Source organism: Sciurus vulgaris, assembly GCF_902686455.1.
Source record: "Sciurus vulgaris genome assembly, chromosome: 7".
Lineage (NCBI taxonomy): Eukaryota > Metazoa > Chordata > Mammalia > Rodentia > Sciuridae > Sciurus > Sciurus vulgaris.
In genome coordinates this window covers 115,613,885-115,639,725 of record NC_136467.1, presented here as the reverse complement: position 1 = coordinate 115,639,725, position 25,841 = coordinate 115,613,885, and the positions used below count along the sequence as shown (strand labels likewise).

At 46.6% G+C, this 25,841-nt stretch overlaps 2 protein-coding genes across 7 annotated transcripts in view; both read left to right on the top strand.

Moving 5' to 3' along the window:
* Positions 1-88: 88 nt before the first annotated feature.
* On the top strand, positions 89-25,726 carry TAF8 (TATA-box binding protein associated factor 8). Of its 5 annotated transcripts, none has more exons than XM_079147783.1 (9): positions 92-878; positions 1,658-1,814; positions 3,492-3,590; positions 3,910-3,972; positions 5,193-5,317; positions 6,873-7,020; positions 8,792-8,895; positions 16,416-16,555; positions 16,826-17,946. In XM_079147783.1, the coding sequence occupies exons 1-9, from the start codon at positions 834-836 to the stop codon at positions 16,836-16,838; spliced, it is 894 nt and encodes a 297-aa protein (XP_079003909.1). In that variant the 5' UTR covers positions 92-833; the 3' UTR covers positions 16,839-17,946. The 5 variants fall into 5 exon arrangements, 3 of the variants coding, with proteins under 3 accessions (XP_079003909.1, XP_079003910.1, XP_079003908.1); XM_079147782.1 differs by having other exon boundaries at positions 96-878; positions 8,753-8,895; XR_013765162.1 differs by lacking the exons at positions 16,416-16,555; positions 16,826-17,946 and adding an exon at positions 9,879-11,222 and having other exon boundaries at positions 89-878; positions 8,792-9,846.
* CIMIP3 (ciliary microtubule inner protein 3) overlaps positions 25,608-25,841 on the top strand; it is a 69,965-nt gene continuing 69,731 nt past the window's right edge. The window contains exon 1 of one of the 2 annotated variants that reach the window (XM_079147801.1): positions 25,608-25,726. In XM_079147801.1, coding sequence (XP_079003927.1) covers positions 25,694-25,726 — 33 coding nt within the window. In that variant the 5' untranslated portion in view covers positions 25,608-25,693. The remainder of the gene's footprint in view (positions 25,727-25,841) is intronic. The other variant, XM_079147802.1, reaches the window with a different exon arrangement.

Genomic DNA, 25,841 nt, shown 5'->3' with positions numbered 1-25,841 from the left:
GCGTTCCGACTGCGGCACGCGCTGCCCAGGAAGTAAACAACAGCAGGCGTGACTTCTTAACTCTTACTACACCGTGACGAGACTGCGATCTCATTCTCCCCTGCGGGACGAATAAGGTGCATCGAGGTCCTTCCCGAAGATCCCCCAGTGCAGAGGGGCTGAAGGGCGAGTGAGAAAACCACACGCGGACGCGTGGACCCAACGCCCTGGATGCGAGGCGGGAAGGGGACGAGGCTCTCTGCTCGCCCCGCATACGCTAGCGGATGAATTGAGAGCGAGAACGCAGCGAGATGTAGCGCAAGACCCGGACTAGGTGGTCCTTAGGCTCGGCTTCCAAGTGGGCCTTGGCGGCCGCGAGGCCATCAGCGCAAATTCATGAGGTTGGAATTACCGGCTCAGGAGAACCACCTGGGGAGCTTGTTAAGAACAAAACCCTCTCCCAGGGTGAAGACACCGGGACGGGGCTGGCCCAACCAGGTGTTGCTAATCAGATAAGTTTGGAAATCTTTGCGGATGCAGACGACTTCCAAGGGTCCTTCCAGGATTATGCTCTTCGTGAGAAACGATCACATTAAAATAATTCATTTTCAATCAGTAAAACCCAGAGTGCGTTCTCCTGGCCTATTCCTTAGTCCACCGAAGGTTCCTAGAATAGTTTTCTCACAAAAGGTCACGTAAGCCGAGGTCATCGACGTTCCCCCACCCCTGCCCCCACCCCGACAGGGCTTCTGAAAACCTGGGGGGCGCGCGTCGCCCCGCCCCTCGCCGACTCCCCGCCCCGCGACTACAAGTCCCATCCCGCCCCGCGCTCGCGCACACGACGCCAGAGCAAGATGGCCGACACGGCGGCCGCAGCCGGGGCCGGCAGCTCCGGAACGGTAAGGGCAGGAGGCGCGGGGCAGAAGTCCAGAGAGTTTGGCATTCTGTAACGTTGCCCTGGGCTGAGCAACACGCTCATAACCAGAAACCCAGCCCCACCAGGAGCTCTGGGTGGAGGAGGGTGTTTCAGGCCGAACGTCTCCCCCCCTCCTTGGGACTTGGCGACGGCCTCCTAAGTTGGTGGACCTGCGTCTTGATTGGCTCGTTTCCTGTTGGGTGGGTGGGAACCCGGAACACCTTCTAATTGGTCCGAAGAGGCCGTCTTCACCTTCTTATTTGCTGTCCAAAGTTGGGAGGGATTCCGTTTCAAAATATTTAGCTTCTCTCCATTTCCGTGCGGTTATCCTTTGCCCTACTGTCTTCAGCTTTATGTGTTAATTGTTTTAATTTTTCTTGCTAATGAGTAGTGTAGATATGGAACAAGAGAGAGATAACTTCTTTTTTGGAAACAGATTTATTAGTTTAATCTCATCACGTATATTTTTTCAGCTATATTTTCTGATAATCTCTTAAAGCAGAAAGTGAAAAAAAAAAAGCCAGCTTTTTATCCTATTGGAACGTTATAGGTCGGAAGAAAGGTTATCTCTGTATTTAGAGTACCCTGGGCGCTAAAAGACTGCTTAGTTGTCAAGATTTATAATTCTAAATATTAAGCATTGCTAAGTATTTAGCAAAAGAACTTTGACTTGTCATTGACGATGTGTGAACTATGTGATTGCATCCTTGTTCTGTGATTGAAAGTTGTCTCTCTTTCTCTCTCTGGGCTGCTGATTCACAGAGATCAGGAAGTAAACAGTCCACTAACCCTGCGGATAACTATCATCTGGCCCGGAGGAGAACCCTACAAGTGGTTGTGAGCTCCTTGCTCACAGAGGCAGGGTTTGAGAGTGCTGAAAAAGCATCTGTGGAAACATTAACAGAGATGCTGCAAAGCTGTGAGTACCAGGAAACACTAGGCTGTCTTGTAGACAGCAGCCTCACCATCAGTTCTGTGCCCTACGTTACAATAGCTATAGAGAGGATTTAAGAAAAAATGTGTGGGGAGCCATCCATATCTTGCAGAATCAGACGTGGTTGAGCCATGAGACACAGAGGCCTGACTCCCAGGAACTGGCAGCCATTGAAACTGTTCCAGACCACGCAGGAGTAGGTGGCCCTGTGTGGAAGTTGTTCACCTTCAGGGGATATTCTAGTTTCCTTGAGCTCCCCTAACTCCACCCCATCCTGTTCATCACAGAAGAAGCCCTTCCCAGTCTTGGCCCCCTTTACCTGTGTAACTATAAAATAAAGGAGAGGTGGTCTACTCCATCTTGTTAGAGGCCAGATCTGGTATGGCCTGATCCATCACACCCCCTCCCATTTGAAAAGAGCATTGGCTCTTGTGTGTTTATTGACTAGATAAGTTTATAGGTATTTGATTTATAGCCAGCATCATCCTCTGGCTTTATCCCTTCCCTGATCCACACTGGACATGGCTGAAACCCCCACGAAAATGGGTATAGTGAAGTGACTTACAGGCTTTAGAATCAGATAGACCTGGGTGCAAATCATTCTGTCCCTTAATAACTTAAACAAATCACTAAACCTCCCAAACCTCAGTTTCCTCATTTGTGAAATGGAGTAATAAATTGCACCTCAAGGAGTTGTGGGTATAAGTGATTTATATTTTATATTTATATATTTTTTTTTGGTACTGGGGATTTGAACCCAGGGCCTTGTGCTTGCAAGGCAAGCACTCAACCAACTGAGCTATATCCCCAGCCCTGATTGTAAGCTCTTGATTATTCTCTTACTGCTATTTCTCTTTCTGTCTCTCTTTCCCTCTCTCTCTATATATATGTACACACACACACACACACATATGTGTGTGTGTTTCTCTCTTTCTGTGTGTGTGTGTGTGTGTGTTCCCAGGGATTAAACCTAAGGACACTGTACCACTCCAGCCCTTTTTATTTTGAGACACGGTCTTACTAAGTGGCTGAGGCTGGCCTTGAATGTACCTCATCTTCCTAGGTAGCTGGGATTATAGGCATATACCACTATGTCTGACTTGTTTTAACCATTTTTAAGTGTGTAATTCATTGGTATTAATTAAATTCATCATAGTGTTCAACCATCAACACTATCCATTTCCAGAAGTTTTTATCATTTCAAACAGAAACTCTACCCATAAACAATAACACTCCAGTTTTCCTTTCTTCTAATATACTTTTTCTATGTGTAGATTTGCTTTTTCTAGGCATCTCATATGTGTGGAATCTTAAAGTATTTGTCTTTTTGTGTCTGAATTATTTCACTTACCATGTTTTCAGAGTTCATCCATCTTGAACATGTGTAAGTTTAATTCCTTTTGAAGGTTGAACAATATTCCATTCTGTGTATGAACCACAAATTTACCCATTATTTTGTCAGTGGACAGTAATTTGTTTCCACCATTTGACTGTTGTGAATAATGCTGCCACAAACATGGGTATGTAAGTATCTCTGAGTCCCTGCTTTCAGTTCATTTGGGTATAGATCTACAAGTGGAATTGCTGCTTCTCATGGTGATTCTAAATTTAACTTTTTGAGGAACTGAAAATAAGACCTCATGCCTTTGATCCCCCTCATAGACATTTCAGAAATTGGGAGGAGTGCCAAGTCTTACTGTGAGCACACAGCCAGGACCCAGCCTACGCTGTCAGATATTGTGGTCACTCTGGTTGAGATGGGTAAGTATGCCCCCAGTGTCAAATTCTTCCATGCACCTGAGTGGAGGTCATGAGAGAGGGTGAGGCCTTAGGAATCGGCCATGTCAGCTGAGTGATCTTGGATTCCCTAAGGGTTCTCCTGATGTACTTTACCATAAGAGAGTTATATAGAGGATTTCTGTGAACCGGTCTAGGAGAACCTGTTGGGGGATTCCATTGGAGCTTCTTTTGAGGACAGTACAGTGGTTGAGTGGGAGTTGAAGTAGTTATTCCACACTATTACTCCCCTTTCCATTCAAAGTTCAGATGATGGGAAGCGATGTGTTTTCTTGTTTCTTAGGTTTCAATGTGGACACTCTCCCTGCTTATGCAAAACGGTCTCAGAGGATGGTCATCACTGCCCGTAAGTGACTTTGAATTGAAATATTCAGTAAGTGCTCAGTTAATGCTTGTGGAATGAATTAGTTGACTAGTCAGGGATCAGATTGGTAGCTATTTCCTTGTTGCAGGCTCCTTTCTAATCTTTAGGGCTACCTCCAACCTATTTCTTGGTTTATAGGATTAGGATGTGAAGTTTAGTCAGGTGGTTTCAGGAAAACCATCTCTGAGCTAGTGCTATAGTTCTTGTGCTTTAGCTCCAGAAGAGCAAATGATGTTGCTTGAAAAATCTGAATGTTATTGTTCTTCCTTAGATTAAAGGATTGGTAAACCATGGCCAAATGCAGCCTGTGGTCTGTTTTTGTAAATAAAGTTTTATTCCTACAATTTTATTCAGCCACATTTATTTTCTGTGATTGCTTTTGTGCTGTTATGGCAGAGTTTAGTTGTGACAGACCGTATGGCCTGCAAAATACAATGTGGCCTGCACATTTACAATGTGGCTCTTTACACAAAAAATTTGATGACTCTGCCTTAGATAAAACCGAGTGCCATAAACTAAATAGGGAGCAACTAATTTGGGTTTATAAGACTTGGGAAGAATTCCCTGGAGTTTTTTTCTTTAAAGTCACTTTTTTCACATTGGCATCTTTTAAAGAATTCCTCTCTCAGAGTAGCAATGGAAGGTGCCTTTTCCAATCCCCTTTAGTAATCACTTAAGCTCATACTAACTTTCTCCAGCTCAGTGTATGCCTGTGTTATTTGGGGTCTCCAAACAATTTATTTGTGTGTGTGTGTGTGTGTGTGTGTGTGTGTGTGTGTGTGTTTGCTGGGGATTGAACCTAGGGCTTCCTGCATGTTAAGCACATACCCTACCACTGAGCTATGTGCCTCCAGCCACCCTAGATTCTCTGAAGAAAGAATTAGCAACCCATCTATCTTAATTCTTTGGCATGTTCTTTATAGTATCTGCTTTGGTTCCGGCCACCAATCTATCTACCTAAAAGGCTTTGGGGGGCAGATTGTTATAGATGGAAATGTCAACCAGGTTCATCTAGCAATCCTGAATAGTGGGGGTGACCTTCTCAGGTCCTTAAGCCGTCAAAAGACTTTTATTGATAGAAATACAAAGTGCTGGTTGTTTAGAAAATTGTGGTCCAGTGAGAAAAGGAGTTGGGACAGTGACCATAATATGCAGAAACCAGGGCCTCAGTAAAGGACTAACTAGTTGTGATTCTGTTGCAGCTCCAGTGACCAATCAGCCAGTGACCCCCAAGGCTCTCACTGCAGGGCAGAACCGACCCCACCCGCCACACATCCCTAGCCATTTTCCTGAGTTCCCTGATCCCCACACCTACATCAAAACTCCGGTGAGTGATGGCACCACACTGGGAACTGTGACTGTAAAGCAGCGTCCAGGAGCAGTGAATTCTGCTACTGTCTGTCAAACTGGAATTCAGATTGTCGGTAAAAGAGCAGTTCAGAACTCACAGTATCTTTCCCCATTGAGAAGCAATATGACAAGTGAGAAAAATGTTCTCAGATTTGCCTCCAAAAGTATAACTGAAAAATTGAAGCCTGAAATTGCCTGTTCCACCAAAACATACCAAAGTACTTAACCGTATAGAAATAAACTGGAAGGATATTCCACAAAATATCTTAGTCATTTTTGGTGAGATTATAGGTAATTTGGGATTGTTTTTATTTGTTCATGGTGCTGGGGATCGAATTGATTGGGATTGTTTCTAAATAAATTCATATTCTCAGGTGCTCAGGGTTAGGACTAAATATATCTAAAATGTTTTCTATGAGTACACAATTCAACCTATGACATTTTTAAAACTCTTTTATAGTGTGTCCCTGATAGTGAAAATATTACACATGTATTCTAATATATGCTTATTTTCATAAATATTATAATGTAACATTATACTAAAATAATTCACATTAATAGATAATCTTGCAGAGTATGGTGGTGCATGCCAGTAATCCCAGTGACTTGGGAGGCTGAGGCAGGAGGATTGCAAGTTCAAGGCCAGCTTCAGCAACTTAGACCCTGCCTCAAAACAAAAAATAAAAACTAGTCTAGGGATGTAGCTCAGGGGTAAAGCTTCCCTGAGTTCAGTCCCCAGTACCTGAATAAATAATTCTCATTTTGGGAAGATTTTAGAGAAGTTCATATCTAAGCATGGCTCTAGGAACTTTAGAGGGCACACACTTAAGTTGACAGTGATAAGTGAAAATGTTTCTTATTGCCTCCTGTAAAAGATTTGTCTCTGTATCTCAAAGAGTTCATACTTTGATGTTATTGATAAAATGTCACCTTTACCATGTTTCAGCTAACTTCTTATTCAGATTAGATCTCAATTATTTTCCATAGCATGATCTCCTGCAAGCTCATAATTAGGAGTGGCATCTGTCATTTCCTTGTTCGTCTGCAGCAGAGGATAATGTCTCCAGTTTGTGTTTCTTGAGGGAATCTCTTGAGACATTGTCCAGCTTGAGAGGGTGGGTTTAAGAAAGCAGCATGGTACAATCTGCAAATCCACATGGGCAGCCACTCACATGCTGCAGGATTTCATATCTCACTGATGGAACCACAAGTCCCTGCCACAGCTCCCCTGGGGATTCCCATTTTTCCTTCAAAATGTGTCTTTTACACTTGGGACCAGCTTTCAAGGACACTGAATGAAAGCCAAGGTCAACTCTATTATAAATATTTGCACGTTTCTTAATTTTTAGGATTAAAAATAAATGTGTGGCTATGTCATCTTTCTGCCCTTCCACTGTGCTCTGGAGATCTTTACTGTAAATGGTAGCAGGTCATTTTGGGGGGCAGAAGGACCTAGCAGCAGCAAGTCCAGGACTTGCAGTGGGGAGCAGAGGGCACCTCGACTCACCGGTGTCTTCATTGTTCTCTTGTAGACCTACCGTAAGCCCGTGTCAGATTACCAGGTCCTGCGGGAGAAGGCTGCATCCCAGAGGCGCGACGTGGAGCGGGCACTGACCCGTTTCATGGCCAAGACAGGCGAGACCCAGAGTCTCTTTAAAGATGACGTCAGCACGTTCCCATGTAAGAGTTGCCTCCTGCGTGGACCCTGTCTTGTCATTTGAGATAATCATGCCATCTTTCTTTTCTCTCAGCGTGGTGGGGAGAAATGAATAGGCTTTTGTCTTTCTCTCGGATGGCAGCTTATTCTTCAGATTCCTGGCTCCTTTTCTCCAGTCTTAAGATCCTGTGTCTAACTGATAACTTCAAAACAGAAATGCCTTTGTGGGATTATCTACTCGAGGTACATTGAGTTTAGGTTACCGCAAGGATGGCCAAGCCCGAGGAATCGGAGATACAGGGGAGACGTGGCAGCCCAGGAAGTAGAAGGAACACTAGCATCTGGTGCAGTTGCCTGCACAGCCCTTCCACGGGTTCCATCTCGTTTACCTTTGAGTCTCTGCACTATTTGGCCATGTTGAATAAGTTCCTCGTCTCCATAGGAGGCCTCGATTTATACAAAAGTAAACAGGGAGATTGGTTTGGATGACTCATTGATTCAGCAGGCCCCTACTGAATGCCTACTACATGCCTGGCTCTGGAATAATAGCAGCTAACAGTGCCAGACCCTGCTGATGATTTCCCATTCATCATCTCATCCAATCTCAGGGGCCTGTGAGTTAAGAACTATTATCTCACCACCTTTGTAGGAACCAGAGACTCACAAAGAAGAGAAATGAAATAGGTAGTTCAAGGTAACATTCAATCCTAGCTCCTTATGGCTGCCTGATCTACTTCTGATCCATAGTAAAAGTAATTTTCTCCTGATCTATCCTGATTGTCTCCTGATAATCACATTCTACCATAGAATACATAGAAACTTACACTTAATTTTTATTTTTAAATTATTTATTTATTTATTTGGCACTGGGGATGAACCCAGGAGCATTTAACCACTGAGACCCAGCCCTTTTTTATATTTTATTTAGAGGCAGGGTCTCACTGAGTCACTTAGGGCCCTGCTAAGTTGCTGAGACTGGCATGGAACTTGTGATCCTCCTTGCCTCAGCCTCCGGAGCCACTGGGATTACAGGCTATTTACCTATTTTTTGAGATGGGATCTCACTATGTTGCCCAGGCTGCCCTCAAACTCCTGGGCTTAAGCAGATCTCCACTTCAGCCTCTTGAGTAGTTGGGATTACAGATGTGTACCACCATACCCAGCTAATTATTATTATTTTTAAATCATTTTCTGTCTTTCGTTCTCATTGCTTTTTAGAAGGATGGAAACTCACTTACTGGAAGTGTCTTTTAGATCAGTGGCCATACCTAACTCTGGAGTTCTTAAGTTCTTCCGGCTGAAAAGATCAGTATCCCTGCTGTAGAAATACAGCTGCAGAGGGGTTAACTGACCTTGGGTATAAGATCACAAAGCAAGTACATTGCTGGGGTTCTATTAGTAGCCCCAGTCCTGTCTGATTTCAGTTTTGCTTGCTAAAAATGGTCTCTGAAGTCTTAATTGTCTGAGTTTAGACCCCACTCAGCTGTTTTCTATGTGCTTGAGAAAGTCAACCTCTCTGTGCTTCAGGATCCACATCTGTCAATTGCAGGTGATAATTGTGCTTATATAACAGTGGGAGCAAGGATTAAAGATGGCACATGTCAAGACATAGGGCATCGCCTGGCCCCTTCTGTGCATGTTTGGAACACGTGAGCCAGTGTTGTCTGTGGATGTGCCCATCATTTTGCTCTAAGTTTCTGGGGAGGCTGCAAGGACTCCCTGTAAGTGGAATCATGCTTTTTTCCAATTCCCCAGTGATCGCTGCCAGACCTTTCACCATCCCCTACCTGACAGCTCTTCTTCCATCTGAGCTGGAGATGCAACAAATGGAGGAGACGGACTCATCAGAGCAGGATGAGCAGACAGACACAGAGAACCTCGCTCTCCATATCAGCACGGTGGGTCCTGCCTTCTGCCTGCCTCAGAGTTCCCCCAAAACTGGCCTGTCCAGCCCTTGTCTGTCACCCTGGGATAGGCCCATGATGATCCTGGTGTGACCTGGTCTCCAGCTTTGGAGATGTATCCACGTCCTGGGGATTCACTTATTCTCTCAACAAAAACTAAGTGAGCACCTGCCAGGCCAGGCTCAGGTCCAGGTGCTGGGAAATTAGAAGGAAGCAATATAGACAGATGATATGGAGCTAAGGAAAAATATGAAATGAAGATGAGGATGAGGGAGTACAAGATTAGAATTTGATATCTGATACACCACAGTGAATCCCACCATTGTGTGTGTGCACGAGACTGGGGCCCTAATTAGAATAAGATATATTTCATGCATGTATAATTTTATCAAAATGGACTCATGTGCATAATTAAAAAGAACCAATAAAAATCTTTTTTTTTTTTTTTTTAATTGAGGAAAGATCCAAAGAGACCTAGGTCACCTCCTCTTTGCAGGTAGAGCTTTCCAGGCAGTGAGACTGGTATATGCAAAGGCCCTGAGGTGGAAGCCTGCCTGTTGACTTGAGCAGCAAGAATGCCAGAGTGGAGTGAACAAGAGGGAGAGTGGTAGTGGATGAGGTTGGAGAGCTCATGGAGGAGTCAGACCTTCAGGGTCTTAAAGGTTTTATTAAACATTTTTGCTTTTACTCAGTAAGATGGGAGCCAGGGAGGAGATGAGCAGAGGGAGGTCAAGATCTGATGGAGGTTTATTAACAAAATCGGTCAGGTTGGAGTGTTGAGGATGGACTGCAGAGGGGCGGAGTAGAGAAAGCAGCTGGAAGGCCGTGGCAGCAAGCCGAGGAATGGTAGTAGGAGCAAAAGTAATGAGACACGACCATGTAGGTCATTTGGTCCATTCTAGATTCTTTACAAAGCAGTGCCAGCTGGTAGAGCAGACACAAGATGTGAGATGTGTGGGAGACAGAGAAAGTGAAAGATAGGTGTGAGATTTTTGCCTGAACAACCAGAAATAGGGAGTTGTCTTCAGCCAAATAGGGGAGAGTGATGAGGCGTGCTGTGAGGGAGACCCATGCTTAGGTGCGGATGTGTAAAGCTCGAGGTGCTCATTAGATGTGAACCTGATGGCGTCAGGTAGAATTGGGTCCACATGTTGGAATTTGAGGAACAATTGGGGCTCAGGTGTAAAGCTGGTAGTCGGTAAGCACATAGGGGTACTCAAAGCTGTGACAGTAATGAGCATGCCTAGGAAGCAAGCGAGGATTCAAAAGAAAAGGAGTTGGACACAGTGGCACATACCTTCATCCCAGCTGCTTGGGAGGCTGACGCAGGACGGTTGCAAGTTCGAGCACAGCCTCAGCAACTTAGACCCAAAATAAAAATAAAAAGGGCTGGGTGTAGCTTGGTGTTAGAGTGCTTGCCTAACATGCACAAAGTCCTGGGTTCAGTCCCCACCATGCATAAAAGAGAAGAGGTGCATTGACCAGGCTGTGGGGCTCCCCACTACTTAGAGGTCAAGATGAGGAGGCAGCAGCCATGGAGACTAAGAAGGCTGAGCCAGAGAGGTGGGAGGAGAAGCAGGAGAGGACAGGTCCTAGAGGCCAAGGGAAGGGAAGGTTTCAGAGAGTACAGATCAGCCGCATCCTGAGCTGCAGTTAGTTACAGTAACAGGACTGCAAATTTGACCATTGGATTTGTCAATATGAATGTGACCCTGATAAGAGCAGTTTCAGTAAGAATGAGAGTAAGGCCCTGGAACGAATTCACAGAGAACAGGAGAGAACTTGGAGTTAATGAATGTAGACTTGTGCTGTCCATTACAGTAGCCTCTAGCTGCCTGTGGCTCTTTAATTAAAGTTAAATAAAACAAAACCAATTCCTGGCCAGGTATGGTGTCACATGCCTGTAATCCCAGTGACTCAGGAGGCTGAGACAGGAGGAGGATCACAAGTTCGAGGCCAACCTCAATAACTTAGCAAGGCCTTAAACAACTTATTGAGACCCTGTTTTAAGATAAAAAATAACAAGGGCTGAGGATGTAGCTCAGTGGTAAAGCATCTCTAAGTTCAATTTTCGGTATCAAAAAAAAAAAAACCTTGTGTTTCACTAGCCACCTGGGGTTAGAGGCTGCTGTACTGGACAGCACAGAGATCGAGCATTTCTATTGTCACAGGAAGTCCTGTTGGACAGCGCTAGCACAGGCAGTGTCTAGGACTTTGGCTGTAAAGGGGAGGAGAGAGATGGAGCGGTGACCAAAGGAGGGGGGCATTAAGGGATTTTGAGAGGTATTGTTGTGGAATTTGTGTTTATTTTTTAAGATGGAAGAAAGATAAAGATCCCCAGCACCGCAAAAAAAAAAAAAAAAAAAAAGAGGACTTGGGGATGCAGGTCAGTGGTAGAGCGCTTGCCTAGTGTGGGACCCTGGGTTCCATCCCTAGCACTGCTGAAGAGGGCCTGTTCGTAAACTGATGGGAGTGATCTGATCTCAGAGAGGGACGCTGATGCAGGGAGAATGGAATGTCCTTTGGTGGGTGAGGAGAGATAGGCTCTAGTGCCCATCAGAGGACTAGCTGCCTTATAGATGTTCCCTGCCTGGGCTAGGGGATCACGTGTGTGGGCAGAGATGGGGCTGGGTGAAGAGATGTGTTAGAGCTTGTTTTAGGCTGTACTTTCTTCTCAGATTATGGATGTGCCATTCTTGGCAGGTAAAAAGATGAGACTCTACTCTGTTCCTGCATCTTTTTATATATATTTTTTACTTGCCAATGTACCTTTATTTATTTATTTATTTATTTATTTATTTATTTATTTATACGCGGTGCTGAGAATTGAACCCAGAGCCTTACACATGCCAGCAAGTGCTCTACCACTGAGCCACAACCCCAGCCCTGTTCCTGCATCTTGAGAGAAAGTGCCAAGCAGAATCCCAGAGCTGCTGCTGGAGGCAGCAACGCCTTCAGGGCTCCCAGGGTTCTTCTGTTTAGGCTGCTGTGTTCAGCTGTCCTGTCAAATCACCCTGGCTGGGTGCCTTAGTGGTCAGAGTGAGACTGAGGCCCCTCCTGTACTCTAAGCTGGGAGGCACCAAAGGGCAGGAGTGGCTTCAGTTTGCAAGTGAGGTGTGCTCTCGCTGTCACTAGTGTTGGCCTCCTTGCTTGAACATCCACGCTCCTTCAATGTTGACTGAGCCCTTTCGGAATTAGGCCGGAAGCCCTTGGCTTGAAAGCAGTGGAACTTGTTATTTGATACTTCTGTTTTGAACTCAGTTCATTTGAGCTGACCTGTGACGATTGGGTCATAATTTGAAGTTGAGGTTCACCTTATGAGAAGGAGTCTTCTAAACTAAGCGAATACCACCAGACCTTTGTAAGTACAGTCTGGTTGAAGGGCTCACAGATGTGTTGCCTGCCACAGGTTGCCACATGGGTGAGGTTCCTGTGGTAAGTGAACGAGGCTGCCTGAGGATCCTGGGATGCCAAGAAGCCAAGCTAGGAATGTAGACAGCAAAGAGGAGAAAGACATGACCCTGGGGCAGACTGTCCTGGCTTCAGATCCAGGCCGTGCTCCTTGCCGGATGTGTGACTTTAATTGTGTAACCTGATCTCTGAGTCTGTCTTTACAAGTGCACATCAGAGCACCAACCTCAAGGGGACTGGGGCCTAGCTGAAGTGAGCTAATGCACATCAGATGCCTGGCGCGTGGCAGCTCCAGCACGCGTCCTGCTGTCCCCTGCGGTTTTAGGTTGTACAGCCCCATGCTCTCTGTACAAAGTGAAACAGAGACTTGGAGACAGAGAGTCTAGCAAGAGTGTATATATAGGCATTTGTTCTTATTTTGTTGGATTGGGAAATATAATCATATGTTTCAAATTCAGAGCAAAAAGATGTATGGTGACAGTCTTCCTCTCATCCTGTCCCTCCCACAAAGCATCTGTCTCACCAGTCTCTCTGTCTCCCTCTGGAGACATTGGGCTTTTAAATTCTTTTAAACCCAAACAGCAGATCCCAAGTGGTCTTCCCCTTGCTTTGTTCCCTTTGTGACTGCATGTATCTCGGCGACCATTCCACATCGTATGTAAAGAGCTACTTCATTCTCATGCTTCGTTCTAGGGATGTAGTGACATAATGAGCCCACTGTGGACATTTAGGTGATTTTCTCTCTGTAGCATTTCCTGATATTGTTAAAGCAAATTAAATAACTGGTGTTTTATTCTTTTATCTATTGATGGCATGTCTAGGACTATTGATAGGTAGTACTTTGTTTAACCTAGTTCTGGTTTGTCCGTGTACTTGAACATAAAGGAGCTGTTTGTTTTAAATTAGCACATGATGTTTTTTCTCTCATATATTTGAACCCGTTGCCTTGTGCAGTCAATCCACGTAGCTAAACATTTTTATAAAAATTCGAACCAGTCGTGCACTCAGCAGATGTTTATTTTGCACCTAGTACATGCTGCTTGGGATAAAGCAGTGAACAAAACAGATAAAACTTCTGCCTTTTAGGAGCCTGTGTTTGGCAGTGGAAGATTAAAAATAAACAATATATAATTATGTCATTAGGTAGCATATTAAAGATGAAAGTGCTTTGGACAAAATACAGCAGGGGGAGATCCAGGGTGAGGATGTAGGTTTCAGCTTTAAATAGGGTGCTCAGGTAGATCACGGAGAAGGCCATATCTGGTTAAAGGCTCGGAGGAGGGTGAGGGAGTGAGCCATGCAGGTATCTGGAGAAAAGTGCCCGGCAGAGGGAGTGGCCAGTGCAGAGGGCCTGAGCAACAGCGGCTATGGCAGAGGGAAGGGGAGGTGTCAGCTGCTGGGTGAGGTGGGGGTCCTGGGAGGGCCTAGAGGAAAGGAGAGACGTTTTTGAACTTCTGAAAGCATCGCTCTGATTGCCCTGTTGGCCCTGAATGGTGTGGACGGGGAGAGAGAGCCCTTCGGAAGCTGGTGCAGTGTGTTAGGGGTCACGGCAGAGGTGGTGGAAGATCTGTCTGATCTGAAGTCTGAACCCTCGATTCCTAACACACTGGATAGAGGATGTCAGAGAACAAAAACAACCAAGTGTGACTTGAACACTTGGAAGGGCGGAGGACGCTAAGAGCTGTTCCGACGAGGGGAAGACTTAAGGCATGGTGAGTGTGCAGTGCTGACCGTCTTCTGTGTGGAGGTGTCAGGTGGCGGTTGACTGTAGGAGCTGGAGGTCACGAGCGAGGTGAGGTCTGGAGATGGACTTGGAGTTGTTGGCAGGGAAGGGGTATTGACAGCCATGAGACTGGAAGCAGTCACCCCAGAGTGGGGGGTCCTTAGAGCTCGCAGGCCTTTGCCTGTGTCTGACCTTTGTAAGCTGGAGGAGCTCCTGACAGACCCTTCTGCTCCCGTGTTTTTAGAACTCTCTGGGTCAGTTGGATGCTTTACTTAAATCTACTACCCTACCTTTCCTCATTTAAGGCAGCCTGTCCCTGAAAGGGACAAGAAGAAGGTGATTATTTCCACCAAATCTGTGTGGAAAACGAAGCCTGTCATCCTGCTTTTGTGGGACCTAAGGATACAAAAGGAGGGAACTTCGTTATTCTCCTGTAGGGTCCCAGGGGTAGCTTTTCAGCACTTCTGACTGCGTCATCTCCTGTGTTATCTCAGAACACATGTAAGGTACTGTTAAGTGACCTTCCAGTAATGTTGGGAATAGGGTGTTGGTGGTAGAGAAATGATAGGACGAGGGCAGATGCCATCAAGAATTTCAGGAAGGCCGGGAGCTGCATGTCCATGACAGACCTGGCTCTGGGCAGATCTTGTGCCTGGCACCTGGTCTGTCATGAACTAGGTTCGTCTTGGGGCACTCTCTTTGAAAAGGGTCTTCAGAAAGTCCAGAATGGCCCCAGATTGCCTTGTGGTCCCACTTGATTGAACATTGGAAAGGGCAAGCATAAGGACCCAACAGGGGACCTGGCTCTTTGGGGACAGACCATGGTTAAGGGTATACAGTATAACCTAGACACCATCCAATTTCTTCAGGCCCAGCAAGCTGGAGACTGGTGTCCACACCCAAGGCCATCAGTCCCTTGTGGGGAACCTGCTGTTAATTTTGTGCCACCTGGTCACTGTTCTCTACCCTGCTGTCTGTTTTGATGGCAGCCTCTCCTGGTTTAGGTCCGTGAGGGCCTCTGCTTCCGATTGCAGGACAGGAATTTCAGTGATTTCTTCTCTCGATGGAACCCTTGGTGTGTCACCAGGGGGCGCCACCCGACCAGCTCTGGACCCTGTGCCTGAGCTTCTGGGTCAAGTTTTTGGTGTGATTTTTTTTCCCCCTGCCCTTGCAGCCTCAGCTCACTTTTAAAAATGTAAAACAAAGGAAAGGATAAATTAGGAAAGGAGAACAATCACCTATACCCAGGACAGTTTTTAAAATTTCAGCTTATCACCTTTTTTCTTATGTGTACACAATTCTGATTTTAAAAATATTTAATTGGGACTGGGGTTGTAGCTCAGTGATAGAGCACTTGCCTGGTGTGTGTGAGGCCCTGTTCCACCCTCAGCACTGCAAATAAATAAATGATTTGTTGACAACTAAAAAATATATATAAAAAATATCTAACTGGAATCGTACTGAATATATGTGGAGTAAATAAACATTTCTCTACAATCACATTTTCCTCAAAAAATAAACAATAAAACTACTTCATACTCAAGAGGCAGAAACAGGAACATCACAAGTTCACGAGCAACTTAGCCAGGTGCTGTCTCCAAATAAAAAAATAAAAAGGGATGGGGATGTAACTCAGTGGTAGAACCCTTGCCTAGCATGTGTGGGGCACTGGGTTCGATCCCTGGTACTGCAAAAAAAGAGAGTGATAATAACATTTTTGTTAAAGGAAAAAATATGAACCACAGATCACAGATGGGCCTTACTGATGGTACACATGATGGTACACATGATGGTACACATGATGGTACCGGCAGGCTCTGAACTTTTCCTTGGGAACCCTCAGGACTGGAGAAGTTGTAACTATGCTGGAATACAATTGTTGGTACCATGTTGTAAATACCAGAAATTAGTTTGGGGAAAAATCTGTTATGATTTCTTTTGGTTCTGGCCTAGGAGATACCATGTGCATGCAATTTGTTCTGGCTTCTGTCTCTTCAGGCCTGCAAGGCATCCAGGGTGACCTCCCTTTTCTTTATCTCCTCACTGGGTTGGGCTTCTTCCCTAAAGCATTGAAGTTGTAGCTGCAACTCCCTGCCCTTCCCAGGTCTCCATTCTTCCTAACTGATGTCCCCGCCTCTCAAGGGGTTCAGGACTCTGCTGTGTGCTCCACTGTGTCAAAGCTGACAGTCTCGTCTTCTGGCAGAGCCAGCCACCACCTGTGCCTCATTGCACCTGGGGCAGAGATAGGAACGTTGGAAAGAAGGCGGCCGAGGCCTTCTTGTTTCTCAGTGAAAGAGGCGCTAATGGTAGTTCTCGTGAGGGGCATGATCTCTTTCCTCATGCCATTGGTGTTTTGCTTTATTTCGGCTTTTGCTCAAAGGATGATTCTGGAGCTGAGAAGGAGAACACTTCTGTCCTGCAGCAGAACCCCTCCTTGTCAGGCAGCCGGAATGGGGAGGAGAATATCATCGATAACCCCTACCTGCGACCCGTGAAGAAACCCAAGATCCGCAGGAAGAAGTGAGTCGGAGACCCGGGTCCAGGGTCTGCTCCAGCCAGCTTTTCTGCTTCTTGGCGGGAAGGAGGCTCCCAGTGGGTTTGAACACCACTCTGGTGAGAGGAAATATTTTCCCTTTGCCTCTCCTGACTCGGCCTCCACACGCACTTCTCATTCCATAGTGCCTGAGTGTCCTGCAGCCTGGTGACTGACCCTCACAACCCTGGTGCTGGTGCCCCTAGGAGAGCAGGCAGGGCCCACCACGCAGGCTCCATGCTTCTTCTTCTTTCTAGGTCCCTCTCGTGAGCGGAGGAAGAAGCCTGGCTTGGACAGAGGTGTGGATTCCACCCTCTGAGCGAGTGAAGCCTCTGGAGGAGGAGAGGGAGTGGTCTCCTGGGGCCAGACTACAGCAGCAGGATGTGATGGGGCATGATTTTAGTAGCGGACCTTACTCCAAGGTTATCTCTCTTCACTGGATGTTTGGTTGAGGACAAGACGATGATATTAATGAGACTTCCTTAATCCACTGGGGCATACTGATGCCTACTAGGGTGTGGCAGCAGCTGGTCACTTCATTTATCATCACAGAATTTGATTCCTTTGCAACCTGGAAGAACAGGGAAGGTGGCAGGAAAAGTTCTTTGCTGCTTTGCTTACTACCAGGAAGGCTCCTTGCCCAGTGCGAATTTCAGGATATCTGGGTCCCTTTTTTTAACTCATGAACAATTATGGCACCGATTTTTCAACCCAGAACCCCATTCTTAGTTCCCTCCTCACTTGAGTTGCACATGCTCTGTGAGCTGATGGAAAATGACTTTGAACTCTCCTCCCTCATAATGATGGAAGCAGAAGGACCACACATCACAGCTTTGACGTGGGGCTGGCAGAAGTCAGGCACTGTGGGCTGATGTGTTAATGTGCAGGACAGCGACACATCAGGGCAGTGCTGATTCTCTGGCCAGCATTTGAAAGAGCTCCCTAAAACCGGGCCAGCCTGAGAGATATGCTATTTATTGTCCCTCAGTAGAATGTGTGCTTGGAAAACTGCCACAACCTATCCCCTCCTGGGATAAAGGTTTTCCCATCAAGAGCCTGGAGTGTTGAATATGTTGTGCTGTGACTTAATCAAGGAGCCATAAATTCTAAACAATAGGAAAAGGATATAATGGGCCAGGGTGGGATTTCGAGGCCTGGCTTGATCTTGTATTCGAAAAGCTGAGTAAGGAGGCTGAGACAGGAAGACTGGCATGGACCTGAGGGTGCTGAATCTATTCACCCTCCGCCTCCTGGGAGAGAAGACTTCTCCTTGATGTATCCTACTAAGCAGAAAATAAGTTTTTAAGGAAGATGCCAGGCAAGTTGGCTTTGGCTGGTCTTATAAGGAAGAGATTTTTTTTTTTCTTTTTTTTCTTTTTTTTTTTTTTTTCGGTGCTGGGGATTGAACCCAGGGCCTTGTGCTTGACACCACGGAGCTATATCCCCAGCCCAGGAAAGAGATTTTTAAACCAAGTTTTCAAGGAAGAAAAATGCCAGGGATGCCTGAAAGTTACCACAAGATGGGCACGATGCTTGCTAGGTTAGTTTTTGAGGTCCATATTTAACTTTACTCCTATGGCCACTCGGCTTCCACAATCCTTTTTCTTTCTTTTCTGTTTTTTTTTTTAATTCTTTTCATAGTCTGGGGATGGAACCTAGGCCTGGAGTACACTAGACAAGCATTCTTGCTTTTTTTTTTTTTTTTTTGCGGTGTTGGGGATCGAACCCAGGACTTCGTGCTTGCAAGGCAAGCACTCTACCGACTGAGCTTTCTCCCCAGCCCGGCAAGCATTCTTAATCTTGTATTCCTTTGGTGAATTTGGAAACTTGAGTCATTTGACAGTTTGGTGCAGACTCTACGTTCCTCTAGACTCAATGTTCTCTAGAGCCTGTCCCTTTGCCTGGAAGGAGAAAGACACTTGGCAGGAGCTGAAGAAGAGACGATAGCAAAGAGATTCCTCAACTCTGGACCAGATAGGAATTCGTCAGGTTTTTAGTGACCTAAAGCTGTTTGAGTTGAAAGCAGTTAGGCTGAGCTTCCGTGCAGACCCCGCTCCCCTGTCCAGAGCCTTGGCAATTGGCCTAGTGAGTCGAAATACAATCCCAAGGTCGGGCTGTGACATCCCAGCTTGCTTTTCGCCCTGCCTTCTGGAGCAGTCGCCCTAGTCAGCAATTCTGTGTTCCACAGTCACCCTTAACTATCCACAGAAACACCTGCTAAACGCCATTGTGCTAAGGGATGGCAGGGAGGGAGCAGGTGTTAGAAAAGGGGGTCGCGTCTGCCCTTGGGAGTTCAGAGGCTGGGAAGGGAGCAACTTAAATGCACCCCGCTTGCTGTCGCTGTGTAGAAACTGCATAATCCTCGATGTGTATTTATAGATTTCTATTTTTTATGACTGTGGGACTCCTTGGAGGGAGAACGTAGTAAACAGAGATAAATTAAGAGTGTGATTTATGAATGACCCATAATAAAAATTCATAATAAAGGTTTGTAAATAAACAGAACTATAAGCTTTGAGTTTGATTTGTGCTCAGAAATTACAGCAACATGTAGGCTACCTACCAATAACGAGGCTTGGCCCTTCTGTTATACTGCATGCCCCTGGGAACCTTTAGGTTGGAAATTTTCAAACACGAAGTATGTGAATCCCTAGATATCCCTCACCCAGCCTCAGTCCTTTATGTCATCTATTTCTTCCACTTGTTTCCCTTTATTCTTTCTTCCTAGAGTTTTTTTTTTTTTTTTTTGCTTTATCTTTTTGTTTGGTTTGGTTTGGTGCTAGGGGTCAAACCCAAGGCCTTGTGCATACTAAGCATGTGCCCTGCCACTGAGCTATACCCCAGCTCCTTGGAGTATCTTAAAACGAATCCCAGTTATGTGTCACTTAATCTGTAAATATGGGTCAGTGTGCATCTCTGACAGATTTTTCTTTAAATTTTACTTTTGAAGTAGTCACAGAATATTGGAAAAAAGTATATGTAGATGTTCTATGTGCCTGTGACCTCATGCAGTTTCCTGCAGTGATAGTATCTTAACATATCTAGTGCAATATCAGAACTGGGATATTGGCCAGGCACAGTGCTGCACATCTGTAATCCCAGCTGCCCAGGAGGCTGAGGCAGGAGGATCACAAGATTGAGGCCAGCCTCAGCAACTTAGACCATGTCTCAAAATAAAAAGGGTTGGGAATGTAGTTCAATGGTAGAGCACCCCTGGTTCAATCCCCAGTACCACGCGCACACTCTCAGAACATTGACATTGGTTCAATCCACAGGGCTTATTCACATTTCACTGTTTTACAAGTGTGTGATTTTGTCATGCATAAATTTGTGTAACTATCACAGGACAGTGGCATCCCCACAGTTCTCCCTCATGCTCTCCATAACCGCAGCCATCTCCCCCATCACCAACTCCTGGCCACTGCTACTCTCTTCACCTCTGTCATTGAAACAGTATGATACAAATGGGATCAGAGGTATGTGACCTTTTGAGGATGGCTTTTTTCATTCAGCGTAATTCCCTAGAGAACCATCTAGGTCGCATCAGTGGTTGGTTTCCTTCCGTTGCTGGGTAGCATCCCACGGCGTGACCACGTCCTGGTTGAACCGTTTCACCATTCACACGCTGTGAGACATTCGGGCTGTTTCCATCTTGGAGCTTTTATGAATAAAACTGCTATGAACATTTGTGTATGGTTTTTGGATAAACATAAATTTTCTCTGCAATACCCAAGAATGCAATTGCTGGGTCTTATAGTAACTCCATGTTCATAAGAGGTTAATTTTTCTAGAGTGTCTATACCATTCCCACTAGCAATGTAAGAGTGATCTAGTCTGTCCACATCCTCACCAGAATCTGATGTTATCTTTATTTTTTATTTTAGCCATTCTGATAGATGTGTAGCAATATCTTGTGACCTTAATGTGCATTTTCCTAAAGGCTAATGTTGCACACCTTTGTTGTGCTTATTTGCTGACTTTTGGTGGCATGTGTGGGTTTTTTTTCTCTCTTTTTTTTTTGACATTGGATCTCACCATGTTGCCCAGGCTGGCCTCGAGCTCCTGGGCTTGCTCTCCTCACACGCCAGCCTCTTGAGTAGCTAAGACCACACGCACGCATGCACGCTGCACCTGGCTGCCCATTTTCTAATTGGATTGTTTTGAAATTTCTTTGTATAGTTTGTACACCAGAACTTTGTTGGATGTGTCGTTTGTCATTTCTCTCACCCTGTAGCTTATCTTTTCATCTTGTTCATAGTCTTTCGCAGAGTAAAAACGTTTAAGGTACCTGTAAATGAAAATAACCAAAATGGTTTCAGCACCATAATGAAAGCATGAATAACCAGGATGGGAGCAGACTTCATGGGTCAGCAGTGCCTTTGATTCAGCAGTGGAGTCTGAAGGACTCACTTTCTGGGTGGAAACGGCCCCCGGTTACAGAAGGGGTCTGGGCTTTTATAGGTCACACAGAGTTAGCCATAGCGCATGTTTAGTGTGACTTAGTCATTGGAGACGGCAGATGAGCAGCTGGGCAGTCAGAAAACTAGATGTGCAGGTTAAAAATCTAACTCAGGAAAACAGCTGTAAAAGCTCAAAATTTATTCTAACTCAGGGAAACCATTGTAAAAGCTTGAAATTTATTGTTACTGGGATAAAAATTTAGAGCCCAGAGTTCATTTGTTTGCCTTTTCCTTCAGGACTCAGCGTTACTAGGAATGGATAAAGGCCAGAGCTTGGCGCTCAGTGCTTATCTTCCTCCAGGATCCACTGTTACCCAGAGTTTCCCTGTTTGCTTTTCTCCTTCCAGGGCTCATGTGCAGTGGGGAAGGGTGAAAGCTCAGGGCCCAGGGCTCAGTGTCACCGGGAAGGGATGAATGTTTGCCTTCTTCCTCGTCCCTCCTCTTGGGCTTTTCGCCTCCTTTCCTCTGGGAGGCTGTCTTGGGAGATGTTATTTTTCATATCCATCAGCACTGAAGTCCAAAGAATTGTATTTTTGGTGTCAAATCTAAAACCTCGACGTGGAGCCCTAGATCCTGAAGGTTTTCTTTCCTCTTTGTAGTACTGGGGATTGAACCCAGGGGAACATGACTCACTGCACTGCATCTCCAACCCTTTTTGTTTTATTTTTAGACAGGGTCTCTCTAAGTTGCTGAGGCTGGCCTCAAACTTGCAGTCCTCCTGCCTCAGCCTACTGAGTAGTGGAATTATAGGCATGCCACACAGCTGACTTAAAAGTACATGCAGCAGGTGATTAAGGCTTGCCTGATGCATGGAGACCCTCACCAAGGGAAATGCCAGTGGCGTCTCTCACTTTCCCTTTGAACCCCTAGCAGAGATGAGCTGAGCAACTGTCGGTCTGATCTAAGATGGCCTTTGTACCAGTTTAAATGGAGTGTTCCCATGAATTAGGCTGTTCTAACAAAAAGTCCTGGTGCAGAGCGGCTCGAGTCAGAAGCTGCTCTTTCTATGGAAGGTGCAGGCTGGTTCCAGGACCTGGTGGTGTCAAGACTCCTGTGCCTCTTGGCTCCTCCATCACCTGGGTGCTGCTCACATCCACAGGGTCCAAGGTGGAGCTACCCCTTCCCACATCCACCTCCCAGTCACAGGAAGAGGAAGACAAGGTGTGTGTAAAGGAAAACGTTCACCTTCTTCTAAGGGCAAGACCTAGAAGCTGCCCCATCCCAGTCACAGGGTCCCACCTAGCTGCAAGGGAAGTGAGGAAACGTGATCTTCAGCTGAGTGGCTCTGCATCTAGGTAAAATTTGAGAGCTTTGCCACCATGGAAACAAGAAAGAATGGATTTGTGAGACACTTGGCAACTGGCTGAACATGAGGAGTGGAGCACGGGCCAAGAAGCCCTTGTTGGGACAGGGAGCAGGCTCTTCACACACACTGACTTGGCACTTGGCACAGCTCTTGCAGCCAGTCCCAGAGGCCAGCAGTCTGGTGCCCCTCCAGGTTGGGGTCCTCAGTGAGGTCCAACCAGCGCCTTCCTCTGATGTATGACAGCACTGGTTGCTTCTCCCCTCTTCAAGGTTGTTCCTTTGGCTTCTGTGACACTGTCCACCTTTCCTTTGATTCTACCTCTTGGCCTGCCTTCCTTTTCTTCGCTGGCTTTTTCCTCCAGCTTGCTTGACTGTGCAGGGTCCCAAACACTCCATCTCTGCTCACAAGGAGATGGTTCTTAGGCTCCTCCGCCTGTGGCCATCACCACCCAGGAGGCCTCCGCGAGCACCCGCCTGTAGCTTGCTCTGCACAGATCTCTGTGGTCACACATTTATTTTTTTTATTATGTCTCTGGTCACACTTTTAATACAACGTGGTCAGATTTTATTTCACTTAACCTTTCCCCCCAACCACTTCCGCTCCTCAGCTTTCCCACTTCAGACAGGTTAGAAGAGAATGACAGTGGTCGCCCCCTTGTCAGGACAGCAGGCTTGGGAGCATCATCTCACTTCTTAGTGCCCAGGATGGGCCACACACTTCTTTACCCATATCCAGACTGTGATGAAATTCTGCCTCCTCCTTCCTTACCAGTCCCATGTTGTCTTGCCCAAATGTCACAGCATCCACCTCCCTGATGGTCTTCAGCCTGGGTCCCATCAGCCCACAAGCCCTAATCTGCTGCTTCACTCCCCTGCAATGGGACCTGTAGCTCCACCCCTCTGTTTTCCTCTGCAAGTCCAAACCACCCCAGCTGGCTGTTGAGGTCCTCCGCCAATTCATTGTGTCTTTTGGATAACTCATTTTCCTCTTGCTTATTCAACAAGCATGAATCTAGTGCCTTCTGTGTATGCCAGGCACTGTGCCAACTCTTCGGATACTGTGGTGAACAAGACAGATGTGCCCCTGCCTACAGGGAGTTCATTCCAGTGGGAAGACAAAAGAAAACAAATGCAGAGGCATTAGAGAAGCGCTAAGCAGGACGTAGCAGGGGCTTCCTGCCATGGAAGAAGGCCCTTCTCACTGCTGTGCAGGCTGCGTTTGAGCTCCTGATGTCCCGCCTATCCCTCAGCCCCCCAATATCTCTCCAGATCAGATTGTTCCTCCCCTTCTTCAGACACTCATTCAACAAACACCGAGTGAGCTGCTTCCTGTGCGCTGGTGCTGACACAGAGGCTGAGGTGCAACAGAGTGTAAAAGTCCCTACCTTCCCTGAACTTGTGGTCTAGTTGGGGACAGCCAGCTCCCAATAGACATGTGATGCCAGATAGTGACATTAGCACCCTGAAAGGAAACAGATAGTGTGCCTGGGTTGGGTGATATGAGGAAGGTTTAATGCGAGGGTTACCTTCAAAGGTGAGGGCAAGGCACAGGGGACCACGAGGCTTAGTGTAGGCCCGGGGCTGGGAGCAGGCAGAGGGAGAGCCCAGTTCCCAGAACCCTTGAGGTGTCTGCCCAGATCCCAGGTGTCGGTCCAGCAGCTCAGTCAGCTGCAGCAACCCTGCCTCACCCTCTTGTCCCCATCCAGTGTGGCCTGCTCTCTGGCTGGAAGGCATGAGATCTATTGTTTCAGCCCTATGAATAGCCAGCCCCTGGGACAGAGCAAGGAGTAACTCTGGAGGGGCCAGAAAAGGAGACACACGGCAATAGAAAGCAGGAGTTGCTGCAGGTTTGTGTTTTTAGAAAGGGCGGGGAGGGAACTTTTAGTTGAGCAGAGCCTGGAAGGGTCTGGCCTGGCAGGAAAACATTCTGGGGAGAATAGCAGCAAGGCACTGGGTCTGAGGAAGGAGGTGCTTGTGACTAGATGGCAAGAAGGTCACTGCCTGGAGCAGAAGGGGGCGGGGGTGGGGTCTGGGGAAACGGGCCAGCCCAGGTAGAGCCTCTCAGATGTGATAAAGGGCTTTGGGTGTTATTTAGAGGGAGACGGGTAGCAAGAGAGTGACAGGAGCGGACTGGGGAGCATTCTGGCTCCCGAGGCGGAGGACAGAGCTATTCCTCTTACAGTTAGTTCCGCACATCGTTTGGCATTTGGCAAACATCGTTCAGCAGCTAGCCACCCTGAAACTGCGGGGAGACTTGTCCTGGCCCCAAGACAGCCAGCCAGCCAGCCAAGTGTGACTGCTCACCAGGGCGTAAGCCCTGAACCTAGGGAGAGGGAGGAGCCACAAACCCGGGGTTACCTGGATGGCTCCCTTCCCCTGGGAGTTAGCAGTGTAGTCAGGGAGACGGATAAACACACAGGAACCTGTTTTAACTCTGCTGACCAAGACAAAGGAGAAGAGCTGTCACAGAGGGTTGGCCTTCAGGACTGAGGCCTGAAGCCTGTGCTGAGATCCAAATGGGGTGGGGTTAGCAAGTGAGGGTGCAGAAAAGGTAAGGAGAGGGGAGGTGGGGCATGACCTGAGCCAGCCTTGGAGCAGCCATTAGTCCTGCTCAGTCCCTGAGATTCCTGTGTCCCTCTTGTAACATCTTCTCTTTTGAAGCTGGTTTGGTGGCAGCTACAACCAGCCTTCTCCCTTATAAGGCTGGCAGAGCTTCCCCCAGGAGCGTTGGTCCTCAGATTGTACCCTGGCCAGGCAGGGGGGTGGGACCTTTCTGTCAGCTCTAAGTCAAGGCTGACCAGGAAAGGGGTCACAGGAGTTGGTGGGCCTTCATGAAACTTCCTCAGGTTGGTCTTTCCTGTTTTCCTGTGGAGGTCACCTGGGCCCAGAATTGGTGACCCAACACTTCTTTACTACATGGGATCCAGGTGGTCTCTACATGCTTTTTGTAATTTTTTTTTTTTTTTTTTTTTTTTTTTTTTTTTTTTTGTGGTGCTGGGGATTGAACCCAGAGCCTGTCGTCCACACTGAGCTATGTCCCTGGCCTGAAGGATTTTCAATAGAGGGTCGATCTGGATCCTCAAAGGCTCTTAGTAGGAGCTTTGTGGGTACAAGAGGAACAACCTGAACCTTGGCACAGTTTGCCACAGTGAAAGAGTCCCAGAGCCTCAGACTCTAATTCTGTTTCTTTGGGTCTTTGCTATGCATTCATTCATGAATTTTCCCAGCCACTGACAGCAGGCTTATCCTTCTTCTGTTTCACTCAGGCTCGCACTGAAACAAGATTTTAATTCTCCGAACCTCAACTGACAGTGCCCGGCTGCAAGTGGCGGGCAGCTGGCCCAAGGGTAAAGATTTGCCATGGACCCTCTCACCCCTGGAAACAAATTCAAGGTATCTTTCTTCCTCTTGGTGCTTAGGACTTGCCTTCATCTCTATTTTATTGCAAGTTTTTTTTCCTTTGTTAAAAAGTTATTTAATTTTGAATAGATAAAAATGTTTACAGTGT

Excerpts from the sequence above, each read along its gene's own strand:
- TAF8 (XM_079147782.1), top strand. The coding sequence starts at position 834 with ATGGCCGACACGGCGGCCGCAGCCGGGGCCGGCAGCTCCGGAACG. Across the intron at positions 879-1,657 it reads GGGCCGGCAGCTCCGGAACG|AGATCAGGAAGTAAACAGTC; the intron begins GTAAGGGCAGGA and ends GCTGATTCACAG. Across the intron at positions 7,021-8,752 it reads TGACGTCAGCACGTTCCCAT|TGATCGCTGCCAGACCTTTC; the intron begins GTAAGAGTTGCC and ends CCAATTCCCCAG.